The sequence below is a fragment of the Ovis canadensis genome, chromosome 6 (genome assembly GCF_042477335.2).
Source record: "Ovis canadensis isolate MfBH-ARS-UI-01 breed Bighorn chromosome 6, ARS-UI_OviCan_v2, whole genome shotgun sequence".
NCBI classification, from domain to species: Eukaryota; Metazoa; Chordata; class Mammalia; order Artiodactyla; family Bovidae; genus Ovis; species Ovis canadensis.
The window spans coordinates 82,648,809-82,661,733 of NC_091250.1; the positions used below are offsets into that span (position 1 = coordinate 82,648,809).

The 12,925-nt window shown below is 40.5% G+C and overlaps 1 protein-coding gene and 1 non-coding gene across 6 annotated transcripts in view; both read left to right on the forward strand.

Annotated features, from left to right (window-relative positions):
• The window catches only part of ATP10D (ATPase phospholipid transporting 10D (putative)), a 126,924-nt gene that overhangs the window by 109,140 nt on the left and 4,859 nt on the right, over positions 1–12,925 (forward strand). For 4 of the 5 annotated variants that reach the window (XM_069593060.1, XM_069593063.1, XM_069593061.1 and 1 more), the window contains 4 exons: positions 54–254; positions 5,235–5,315; positions 6,576–6,680; positions 11,069–11,256. In XM_069593060.1, coding sequence (XP_069449161.1) covers positions 54–254; positions 5,235–5,315; positions 6,576–6,680; positions 11,069–11,256 — 575 coding nt within the window. The remainder of the gene's footprint in view (positions 1–53; positions 255–5,234; positions 5,316–6,575; positions 6,681–11,068; positions 11,257–12,925) is intronic. The other variant, XM_069593062.1, reaches the window with a different exon arrangement.
• On the forward strand, positions 2,690–2,762 carry TRNAC-GCA (transfer RNA cysteine (anticodon GCA)). The gene has a single exon. It is a non-coding gene; the product is annotated as a tRNA-Cys (tRNA).

Sequence of the window (12,925 nt, forward strand, 5' to 3'; positions counted from 1 at the left end):
CATGGCTGTCATAGCAGACTCTAAGATGCGACTTTTTCTCTTTGTGTCCCTAGGCCTATGTGAACCTCCTTTTCTGGTACCAGTTCTTTTGTGGGTTTTCAGGAACATCCATGACTGACTACTGGGTCTTGATCTTCTTCAACCTTCTTTTCACATCTGCACCTCCCGTCATTTATGGAGTCCTAGAGAAAGACGTGTCTGCAGAGACTCTCATGCAGCTGCCTGAGCTCTACAGAAGTGGCCAGAGGTCAGAGGTGGGTGCTACAGCAAAAACATGCACACCGATATACAGCCATCGTCAAAGTCAGGCATCTTCCGGGGTGCTTGGCTCAAATACTCTGGTGTATTGAAACGTATCTGAATCATCTGTGTTTGTTTCCGAAGATCTCTGCTAACACAGCAGACATAACAAAGAGAAAGCAAAACTGTGAAAGACCTCAGGTGCTTCTAAGAAGAACTCCAGTCTTCAGACCTTACAAATAACATTATCTGGAAGGCAATGGCGCCCCACTCCAGTACTCTTGCCTGGAAAATCCCATGGATGGAGGAGCCTGGTAGGCTGCAGTCCATGGGGTCACTAGGAGTCGGACACAACTGAGCGACTTCACTTTTCCCTTTGATGCATTGGAGAAGGACATGGCAACCCACTCCAGTGTTATTGCCTGGAGAATCCCAGGGATGGGGGAGCCTGGTGGGCTGCCGTCTATGGGGTCGCACAGAGTCGGACATGGCTGAAGCGACTTAGCAGCAGCAGCAGTAGCAGTATTTCTTAAACCCCCGGCGCCTTCTATTGGGCAAACTACGAAGTATTCACAGTCCCATTTATCTTCACAAAGCACTCTGAGAGAAAACCTGGTGGTGTTCCCATTCTAAGATGAAGAATCTGAATTTCAAAGGAGCTGAGGAATTTTTCCAGAAATCTCATAGCTATGAAAAAAAAAAAAATAGCAGAACTGGGATGGGAACGCTTCTTAGTCTGGTTCTAAAGCCAAAATTAAATTCTTCAGGTTTTACTGTCATGCGAAATAGAGGTATGATCTTACTGCCTCCCTCTCCCTAAACCTGTGTCCATCTTCCACTTAATTAACCTCTCAGTCCTGTCTGCCCACCTCCGATATATCCCTTATATCTGTCCCCTCTCCATCCTTCTCTCTGCCCTCATTACCTGTTACCCATAATATTATAGTCACCAATTAATTGAGCTAGTTGTCTCAAAACTCTTCTTTTGTCTAGTTCATCTTTTACATAATTAGTAACTATTTTTGAGATAGCCTTATGAACACTATGTAATGCCTCTTATATGCCAGGCATATATATATATGCATACATACATTTATGTATGTAAAGTGCTTAACATACATAAATGTAATTCTCAAAATGACCCTGCAGAATAGATGCTATCGTTAGCCACTCTGTAGATGAGGAAAGTCAGGCACAGGCAGGTATCTTAAGTAATCCACCCATGTCACCGAGCTCATGGGTGGTGCAGATGAACCCCAGTTCCCAAACCTCTGCTGCGATGCTGAAAGAACACTGATGTTATCGTCAGTCCTTGGGTGCTCCCAACCCCTTTGCTATTTAATGGCCAGAAATCCAAAGTGTTCTCATAAGTGCTCAGGATCATAGGGACAGAGGTGGACCAGCAAACTGTAGATACCAGTAAATGGACAAAGCTGAGAGCTTAGTCTTGTAAAATATTCTAGCCTTAAGAAGAAGTCTGTGTTAGTCAGGACTCTTCAGTTTCAGGTGATAGAAAACCAGCTCAAATTGGCTTAATGAAAAAGGGAAATATATTGGCCCCGTAACTGCGCAATCGAGGGCTAATGGTGACATCTATTATTCTTTTTTTAATTTAATTTTTATTTTGTACTGGAGTGTAGTTGATTTACAATGTTGTGTAAGACACCGTTATTCTTAAATCAGCTGTAAATGTGCTGGTTATGACTCCTTGGCTGAGCTGACGGTGACAGTATTAGTCGCTCAGTCATATCCAACTCTTTCCAGCGCCATGGACTGTAGCCTGCCAGGGACCTCTGCCCATTGGATTCTCAAGGCAAGAATACTGAAGGGGGTTGCCATTCTCTTCTCTAGGGGTTCTTCCCTACCCAGGCATTGAACTCAGGTCTTGTGCATTGGGATTTGAGTCCTGTGTGTATTGTTGTGACTAGAAAGATCATTTTCTCACCAACCAGCCCTGGGATATGGATCTTTCCTGAGGACAGAGCTTAACCACATGGACAGGTTTAGGAAAGAGGGTTTCCTGTCAAAGGGCTGGAGAAATGAAAATGAGACCCATGGTAAGAAATTCATGCATTGGGTTTCACTGGACTCACTATTCTGAAGACACTGACCCAGAACAGCACTTGTTATAAATGATGGGTGATGGTTAGCCTGAGTTTACATTCTGGCTCAGTGGTATGTGACCTTGGTAAGTTACTTAACTTGCCTGTACTCCAGTTTCTTTATGGAGATTATGTGAAGATTAAGTAAAATAATATGTATAAAAGTTTAGCCATATTACACTCTCAATGTTGTTGTTTTTATCCCACCCCTAGACTTAACCAGAAATTTGAGGAAATCCTAAATATAAAATGATGCTTTATTTTTGTCAATCCAACTTTTTTCTGGCTTGAACTACCTTTCCAGACTGGAGAGTAAGTTAATATCCTTAGGCTCATGGGTATGGGCTTCCCTGATAGCTCAGTTGGTAGAGAGTCTGCCTGCAATGCAGGAGACCCTGGTTCGATTCCAGGGTCAGGAAAGTCGGCTGGAGAAGGGATACGCTACCCACTCCAGTATTCTTGGGCTTCCCTTGTGGCTCAGCTTGTAAAGAATCTGCCTGCAATTCGGGAGACCTGGGTTCAATCCCTGGTTTGGGAAGATCCCCTAGAGAAGGGAAAGGCTCATGGGGCAGTCAATGCAAGGAGAAGTCAGCTTCCAGGGAGGAGGAAATCCTTACAATTCTTCAGTTTCATCCAATTCATTTCAATTGAAGAACCAAACTGGCTATTCTAAAAAAGTCCAATCTGACTTAAGGTTCAAAGCCAGGGGTGCAGGAATGCGTGGCTGATAGTCGTGAAGTTGTCCTGCACCCCAGGTCTAAGTTAAATTCCAAGTCCATTGAAGAAAGAAGAATAAAAGGGAGACCTTTAATGTTTTTATAGCTGGTGTTTCAGAAGCCCATTTGTACAGCCTGAAGACTGTAATTGGTCTTTACCCTGGAAGAGTTGAGGTCATTGTTTCCTGTTGTTGAGCCCTGCTATCAATTCTGTGCACACATTGTTCTACTGAGCTGGCCAGTTTTGTAATACATGGTGATTGCAGGCAGTGTCCCAGCATGTGGCTATTGATAAAAGGTAATTGATTTCATTGATTTACCTTCCAGAAGAGTTGTCCTTTCTGTGAACTTGGCCTCCAAACAAATTCTGTTTTATGTTTGGGCCATTTCCTGTCTTTGGTGTCATGAAAGATAACTTTCCAGGGTTATAGCATCTCTCTCCTTGAAAGGAGATGGGTCTGGAAGGCCGCAGTGAGAGGTGTCCCTTCCAGACAGCTGTCATCTATTACCATCTTTCTTCACCCACACAGCCTTCTGGCTTTAACTTCATGTCCAGATTTTTGCCTTTCGGTTTCCAGAGATCTCATGAGTTACTCCTTTCAGCCTCTCATTTGTCTTATCCTTGACACTTCCCTACCCTGAAGTCCCCTAATTCACATGACTGTGAAGAAAGTGTACTTGTTACCTTTTGGCTCTAGATATTTTGAGCAGCCTCTGTTCCCTTAGAAGCATGGAGCTGTATTTTAACTTATCCCGGAATTGTTCTGTCTTGTCCAGTGACATTTTAGTGGCCCTTTTGACTCTGCTACATTCTCTTCCACCCATTTGATTGTGCTTAGTTTATGGACACTCGAAGAAAGGCAGGTAGAAGATTCCATCATTCCAATGAGAAAATTGTAACAGAAGATACAGGGAAAGGTAGACTGGAAACCATGACTCTTCATCACTTTGATTTTTCCAGAGGACAAAGAGATTAAAAAACAAAAGAAAAAAAGATAGATGCCTCAAACTTCTTTTGAGGGCTGGAAGAATGTATATGGAGATTTCGAACACTTACAAAGCTTTAGAAGACAGCTACCCATTTTGAAGACAATTTCAGCCTCTTTTTTCATTTTAAAGGAAATAAGACTAATAATATGTTAAGAAAAGGAAAAAGTAGCTCAAGGATATGATGTATGTGTTGTCATTTTTATCCGTGGCAGAGTCACTAATAAACTATGTCCCTCCATCCTTCCTATCAGGTCTGAATGGAGCCTCAGAATCCTGCACACACAGTATTATCTGTTCAAAATTATCTTTTATTTGAAAACCTGTTTTCAATCATTTGACTAGTATTTATACTTGATAGTTCTCTTTCTGCAGACTTCTGGTAGGAAGCAGTTTAGCACATGAAAAGTTAGGTAAAAATAGTTTATTAATCCAAGAAATATTTCTTGGGTACTTGCTATTTACCAGGCACTGTTTTAATCACTTGAGTAAAAGAATCTAAATTATTCAATTTCCCACTTTATGAAGCTTGCTTTCTGTTGAGAGAAACAGGAAATGATTAGGAAAACGAGATGATTTCCGATTGTAATGAAGGACTTCTAAGGATCCCTGGTGTTAATAGTAAATGATAAGTGGACATAACTTTTAGATTGGTCTGGGGTCTATGCCTCTATGAGGAGTGATATTTGAATTAGGATATGAATAATGAGGAACTGGTTGTGTAGGAGGTCTAGGAAGAATTTCTAGCAGAGATAACAGCACATGGAAAACCCTGAGGAAAGAAGGGATTTGGCATATTTGAGCAACAGATGAAGTCTGTGTGTTGGGAGGATGGTGAATGAAGATTAGACCAGGAGGGCATGACCCTGGAGAGCAGGGATTTCAATGATAAGACCACACGGGACCTCCTAGATCATGGGAAGGGACTAAGATTGATCCAGTGTTAGAAGCAATACAAGTTGAGGAGTTCCTTCAGGTTTTTCTTCACCTGTGAACTCATTTTATTCAATTATCACCCCCTTATTCTTTCACTACCACTTACAGATCTGACCTGTGTCATGAATGAGAGACTGAAGGAATAGAGTTTTCTCTCAGAGAAGCAAAAACAAGCCCTGGCTGGTGGTGTGCCTTGATTTTGCTTTGACCCTTATTAATCTTTCTCCCTCCCCAATATCTGCTTTGTTTTCAGGCATACTTACCCCTCACCTTCTGGATTACTTTGCTGGATGCCTTTTATCAGAGCCTGGTCTGCTTCTTTGTGCCTTACTATGTGAGTCCTTGTTAATTCAAAGGATTTGTTGTTCATGAATAAATGGTGCCTCTCTGTCACTGGTGTCAGCATTTAGAATAGGTATATGAGGGTAGATTGTTCATGGAATTAAGTCATTAACTGACTAAATATAATGCTTTTCTCAACTATGGTAGGGTAGTGGGTTAAATTTGGAGAGAAGTGCCTAGATGGTAGGTAACGGGTTAAATTTGGAGAGAAGTGCCTAGATGGTAGGTAACGGGTTAAATTTGGAGAGAAGTGCCTTTTAGTTCCCTTTTTAGCCCTGTACTGCTTGATAATTTTCATCAATGACTTGAATAAAGTTGAAAGCCTGGTGTATAATTAGATGAGTCAAAATCAGAGAGGCAAAGTCAGAATATGAAAGCTATTATTAGTTAGTGCTGGACTAATTCTACCAGGATGACATTCAGAGTATTAAATTAAGTAGTATCCCCCAAACTAAAAAAAAAAAAAAACAAACCACCCTGTTATGCAGGTAAAAAATGGAAAAAATATGACTAAACAAAGAATTAATAAAATTAATTTAAAAAATTTAGACCAGTACCAAGCAGCATGATATAGTTGCCCATTCACCCACCTCCCTCCCCAGAAGAAAACACTAATTTGATCATGGATGGTTACCAAAGGTTCATTAACAAAAAGGGAAAAGGTAATAGTCTTTAAGTTAACAATTTTCATTCTTTATTCAAATAAAACTACTTGAATTTACCCACCTAGAATATTCAAGGTATACTGTATTTCAAGAGGAATATAGGTAAGGCAATCTAAAGTCTATTTAGAAAAGAATGACTAGAATTATAAAATATCAGAAAACTGTGTCATGTGAGGAATACGTTAAGGACTTAAAGACAGAAGCATATGAGAGGGGTGGATATTTACTTAACCATGGCAAAAACTCAAGTTAGCCATAGTATCTGCTTCAAAGGTTTGCAGCTCTATTAAGTGGAACATATTTGAAATTTCTATATACTTCAAAGAATCAGAAACATAAGTAAAAGAATCAAAGAAGAAGAATTAAGATTCAGAATAAAAATAATTCCAACTGAAAAATCCAAAGATTGGATGGCCTCTCTGGGATTCAGTCTCTTTTTCTAAAAATGTTTGTTTATCCTAAATGACCAATTATTAGGAACACTGAAGAAAGGGACCCAGTTCTCATTTGGGCCATGGAATAAAGTGATGATACACCAGAGTGTGCACAACTCTCCAAGATCACCAACTTTTATCCTCTCTTTGTAGACCTACCAGGGCTCAGACATTGACATCTTTACATTTGGTAACCCCCTGAACACAGCTGCTCTGTTCGTCATTCTCCTCCATCTGGTGATAGAAAGCAAGAGTTTGGTGAGTGGTTTTCCTGCCTCTGAAGTAGCCTGAAACTGTTGTTGGGGAAATGTCCTCATGCCTAGAAACCAAATGGTAATGAGAAGAGCAATGACTCCAAGGAAGAAGGGTAACTCACAGCTACTCTCGTGGATTGTTGAGCGCCATTACGCTAAGGTTAATGTGCAGCCAGGGGGAGTGGGGAACACCTGCCTGGTCCCCTTGGTGGTGCTCATGTGTGAATGCTTCATGGTGTGAGTCAGGCTGGAGAAATAATTCCCAGCATTGGCCAGCATTCTTCAAGATGAAGCTGATGCCTTCAACTAAAATGAAAACAGGTGTTGTGCCTTAATCCTGGTATAGTGACTTTTGTAAGTAATAATTTTATGCTTTTCTCATAAACGAAAATTTTTTTTCTCCCTCCAAAAGTTTTACCATTCATTTCATTTATACCTAGGCCTTTTTGAACTTAGTTGCCAACTAACTGAGAAAGTTAAGTCTTTTCTTCAGAGTGATTGCAGGATAGCTGTGAAACAAAGCTAGTACGGAAACTGCCTCTGTGATCATTTATGCTGCTCACTCACTCCCATTGTCATTGTCTCTGCTGTCATCAAAGCCTCTGTCATTTCTTCCTGAATTATAGCTGCGGCCTCCTTGATCTTCTCACCTTGACTCTTGACTCTGCTGGCCCTTCTCTACAAAGCAACCAAAATCATCCTTTTGAAATATAAAGCATACCTTTTTGCTCTCCTTTGGGTAAAACCCTTCAGTGGCTTCCAATTTTACTTAGAATAAAATCTAAAAGCCCTAAGACAGCCTATAATGCTTCATGCAGCCACGCCGCCTCTTCTCTCTCCAATGTCATTTCCACTTATTTGCGGACTAGCACCGCATTGTCCCTCTTTTTCTCAGGTACAGTGAGCTCATTAGCACATCAGGGTCTTAGCACTGACCATATCTTCTGATGGGAGCATCCCTTGTTTACTTTTGGATCCCTGCACTTTACCCAGGTCAAAAGTTTTTGTTTCTTTGGCTTTTTTTTGGTTTCAGCAAAAATGCTGCTTCTCTCAAGAACCCTTTCCTAACCATCCATTTTCTTCTCTCATCCTCTTACTTTATTCATAATCCTAATAATAATTTATAATTCATGTAATTATGTGATTATGCTATTCATGTTTCTCTTCTACATTAGACTGTAATCTTCTTGAGGGCAGAATTCATGTTTTGTTTACCATTGTATACCAGTATCTAGGACAAGGCTGGCACACAGTAGGTACTCAAAAAATATTTGAATAAATAAATGAATAATTAAATAACCAATGTTTAGAGGTGATTTAACATTTTACTGGTGATGCATTTTATATAGGAAATAGCTGGGTGAAATTATAGTTGTAAATGATAATGAGGTTACATCATGAGATTATAATTTTTTAGGTAGGGCTGAATATTTTTGGCATCACATGCTTTGCTTGTAACCTTCTATAACCAAACTTTATAAGCCTAAAGTGTTATAAAAAGTTAATATCTGCAGATACCATATGGGAAAAGTAAAGGGAGTTCTAGAACTAAAATATTGGGGATTATTTTAGTATCTATTTAATTTCATTTTTAAACTCTTATGTAGATACTTTTGGCTACTGCCTAAGGAAATGTCATAAGCTCTGACATCAAAAGGTTTTGCAAAGATGCTAATATGTCAAGTGTCAGTTTGGGTTCAGTGGTTATGAGCAATAGCAATCTATTTTAGCTAACCTGAGCAAACGGAAAAGTTATTAAAAAGATACTGAAGGATCATAGTAAAACAAAACAATGTCCTGAGGACTCAGAGTGACTCCAGAGATCCAGGGAGCAGAAAGCAATGGATAAGCTTGTCAGGATGGTACTGTAGTCTGAACTGGTCCCAGTCATTTTCTCTCTATTCTTGCCACATTCATTGTGTTCCAAGTTCAGTCCCTGGTGACAGAATTCTATTTCCTTAGTTCTAGTCACAGGGTTTGGCAAAAGAGCAATGTTTTGTCAAGATTGCACATAATTCTGGGAGTCTTCACTAACAGAAGGGGAGCAAAAGCGAGGTGCCAAGAACAATGAGTACCATATAAAGAATGTATCATTAAAGAATTGTTTCTCACACTGCAGGGTGGGATAGAGTTCATGGCCTCTGGAGCTCTATTGTCAGTAACAGCCATTCTGAGAATATGAATTGGTTTCCATCACCTGTTACTCACCATCTGACTGTCACTTCCCTCCCCTCCCTGTTGGTTTTTACCCAGCATCCCTTGACTTTATCTGCATCCATTTATTTAAACAGGTCAACTCCATCAAGTCACTTCTCACTTGCCAAAAGTACTTCTTAAAAGGAAAAAGAAAACCCTGGCAGTAGGGCTCAGTGAAAAGGAAGAACATTTGAGAAAGAAAAAAATCATTGTCTTCAGAGGCATAAAGATCTTTTTAACCAGAGAAGCCCAGTTGCTGTACAATGTTTTATTTTCTGCTGTACAACAAGGTGAATCACTATGAAAGTCAAAGTGTTAGTCGCTCAGTCAAGTCCCACTCTTTGAGACCCCATGGACCATAGCCTGCCAGGCTCCTCTGTCCATGGAATTTTCCAGGCAACAATACTGGAGTGGGTAGCCATTCCATTCTCCAGGGGATCTTCCCAACTCAGGGATCAAACCTGGATCTATATTTATACACATATCCCCTCCCTCTTGGAACATCCACCCATCCCACCCCTCCGGGTCACCATGAGCACCGAGCTGAACTCCTCGTGCTCTACAGCAGCTTCCCACTAGCCATCCGTTTTACATACGGCACTGCTCATATGTCGGTCCCAATCTCCCAATTAACCCCCCTCCCCATGCCCACATGTCTATTCCCTATATCTGCATTGCCAGAAGGATCTTAATTGAGAATTCATCCAACATTTTCTGAGCATTTTGTGCATGTTTACAAAACACGAACTGTTTTTGTGATTTTTGTGAAGATATCTATCCTGGAAAAGTACTTTGCAAGGTTAAGAAGAAAACAGAGAAAATTGGATCTTGTTTGAGAATCTTAGGCCTAGAAAGTAAAAAAGATTAATAAAAGCATTCTTCCCCCAAAAGACTGATAAATACCACCATGGTGTACACAGTGATTTTCGGTGGGACTGTACACCGCACTAAATAACAGTGACAGTTAGATAATGTGAAAGTGACTCTCTTTCATACTTTGGATTATGTCAAAAAAGAAGTCTGTTTGGGGCTCTCATGTTTTATCACAGTAAATCTTGCTAATTTCCTTTTGTAACAAAGATAGATCAGACCGCAGACTCAAAGCTGTTATGATAGAAAATGCAGATCTTACATTTAAGGTAGTGATCTGCTTTTCTTTCTAAATAAAGTTATTTAGTGAGCCCATTTATAGCAAAATAATAAAAATAATAATGCAAGCTCTGTGTAGGTATGAAGGTGGATAGGCTATAATGTGATATACAAAGATGTGTATCTTGCTCATGTAGAGTTACTAAGGTTGCAGAGAACTTCAGAGCGATTGTCCTCCAAGGAGTGGCTCAGTGACCCAAGCCATGTCTTATAGCTGTACCACCTGAAATTATTCCCAAAAAGAAAATCTTGGTCAAACATGGAAAGAAAGGAGACAGTATGGAAAATTGCACACCTGCTCTGCCATGCTTCTAACTGGAAAGTTTGCACATCCTTTCCATTCACATTTCTTTGGTCTAAGCAAGACACAGCCATGCTTAATTTCAAGGTAGTGGGGAAATGCAGTTCTTTTGAGTGTTTATTAGAAGCAGAGAATGAGAGATTGGTGAACAACAGTGATATCTACCACCTTAAATGGATAACGTTTGAAGTTCACTGGATTAAGGTATTATCTCAAAGAAGAAACAGACCACTAAGTGACTATATGGAAAAATAAGGAGAAAATCCTAATACCTCATGGAGCATGTGTGTATGTTAGCCACTTAGTTGTGGGGACTCTGCGACCCCATGGACTGTAGCCCACCAGGCTCCTCTGTCCATGGGGTTTCCCAGGCAAGCATACTGGAGTAGATTGCCAGTCCCTTCTCCAGGGGATCTTCTTGACCCAGGGATCAAACCTGGGTCTCCCACACTGTGGGCAGATTCTTGACGGTCTGAGCCACCTGGAAAGCCCAAGCATGGACAGTACAAAACGAGCTAGTCATCAGAATTACTTTGGGGCATTTGATTTCATTTTATATAACTTACACAGTGATATGAGCTATTCATGAAGGATGCTCTTGTGCTTCAGTATTTTGTGTTTTGTTCACTGATTTGTTATACCATTTACCCACTGCTTAAATACGATGTTTCTTCAAAAGAGCAGATTTTGCCAGACTGTGGAACTATCAGAGTATATTCATTTCCCTTCCTTTTCTTATCTTGCAGACTTGGATCCACATGCTGGTCATCGTTGGGAGCATCTTGTCCTATTTTTTCTTCACCTTGGCTTTTGGAGCCATGTGTATAACTTGTAACCCACCATCCAACCCCTATTGGATTATGCAGGAGCACATGGCAGATCCAGTGTTCTACTTAGTTTGTGTTCTCACAACCTGTGTTGCTCTACTGCCCAGGTATGGTATTTGTTTTATCATCAAGGGAGGAAGCAAAATCATAGGTTTAGAATTCTAGCAACTACTAAGAATAGATGGTTAGACCATCATGTTTAGTAGTAGAAAAGTCGGTCTATGTGGTAGTTAGAATATTGGTTTTATCTCTTTTACCAGAGTACAAAAGTGGCTTAAGCAAATGAAAAGATTTATTTCTCTTTCAAGGAAATGTCTAGTCTGGTTGATAGTCCACAGGGATAGGGCAGCTTTGCTTCCCAAAGTTATTGAAGGACTCAGATCCTTTCCTTTGTTTTGTTCTGCCATCTCCCAAGGGCGTTGCCTTCATTTGCATGACTGAAGCTGGTCACCACCAGTACTCTCTGGTCCTGCATCCCTGCCCTGCATCTCTGCCTACAGGAGGGAGAAAGAGAAGATGGAGGCCGTGTAGCTTTCCAACTTTCCTCTTTTTATTCTTTTTCGTAGTGATATGACCCAGGTGTAATGTAATATCCATCATTGCTCATATCCCATCATCTAGAATCTGGGTATGCAGAACTCTGAGTGGCTAAAATCTGGTGGTTTCTAAAAAGAAGGGGAGAATGGGTACTGAGGGACGTGTAGCAGTCTCACCTAAAACCTATAAACTTTGAAAGCTTACCTCCTTTCGGACTTCAGTTATCTTCCTCATTTAAGTTTAACTCCGTTTCTCATGTCAATGGAAATGGCTCAGATGTATGCCTGGGTTTTTAATCTATAGCTTCTCCAGACTCCTTAGAGCTCTTCCCCTTTGTAGTTTTATGTAATCTGTTTAGCTGAAAACACTATAGCAAAGAATTGTTCTCCCTTTATAAATATGATATAAACATCAAAATGATGATTTCATATTATTTGCTCACAGGGTTGACAAATTGGCTCACAAGCAACTCTGACCTGCTGCCTGTTTTTATAAATAACATTTTATTGGAACATAGACATACTTGCTAATTTATGTACTGTCTGTGGCTGCTTTTGCACTATAATAGCAGAGTTGAATAGTTCCAACACAGACTGTCTGGTGCCCCACGCCTTACTGTCTGGCCTATTGGATGAAAGCTTGCCAACCCCAATCTGTAACATCGTCATAAGAAACAACGGGCACAGACCTTTTGTTGTGGATAGACGTCCCTTCTAGAAATGCATAAGAAAACCCCACCCGAGTCATTCTGTGGTGGCTACAATTATATACTTAACAATATCCCTGGTAAACTGAGTTGCTTCAGTAGTTCTCGCTGTTATTACCAACTTTCAGATTAAAAACTGACAAGATGAACATGTAGAATTTATGAAGAAACAGTTTTACTTTAAAGTTATGGGCTTCCCTGGTAGCTCAGACGGTAGAGCGTCTGCCTGCAGTGCGGGAGACCTGGGTTCGATCCCTGGGTTGGGAAGATCCCCTGGAGAAGGAAATGGCGACCTACTCCAGTACTCTTGCCTGGAAAATCCCATGGACTGAGGAGCCTGGCGATGGACAGGGAAGCCTGGCATGCACAGTCCATGGGGTCACAAAGAGTCGGACATGACTGAGCGACTTCACTTTCTTTTCTTTATAACTTTAAAGTTATAGCTTGAAAACTTTTTTCAAGTGCATTAACAGTACAATTTTGCCTATTATTGTTGTAGTAACCTGAAAAAACAAAGAAGCCCCTAACCCAGC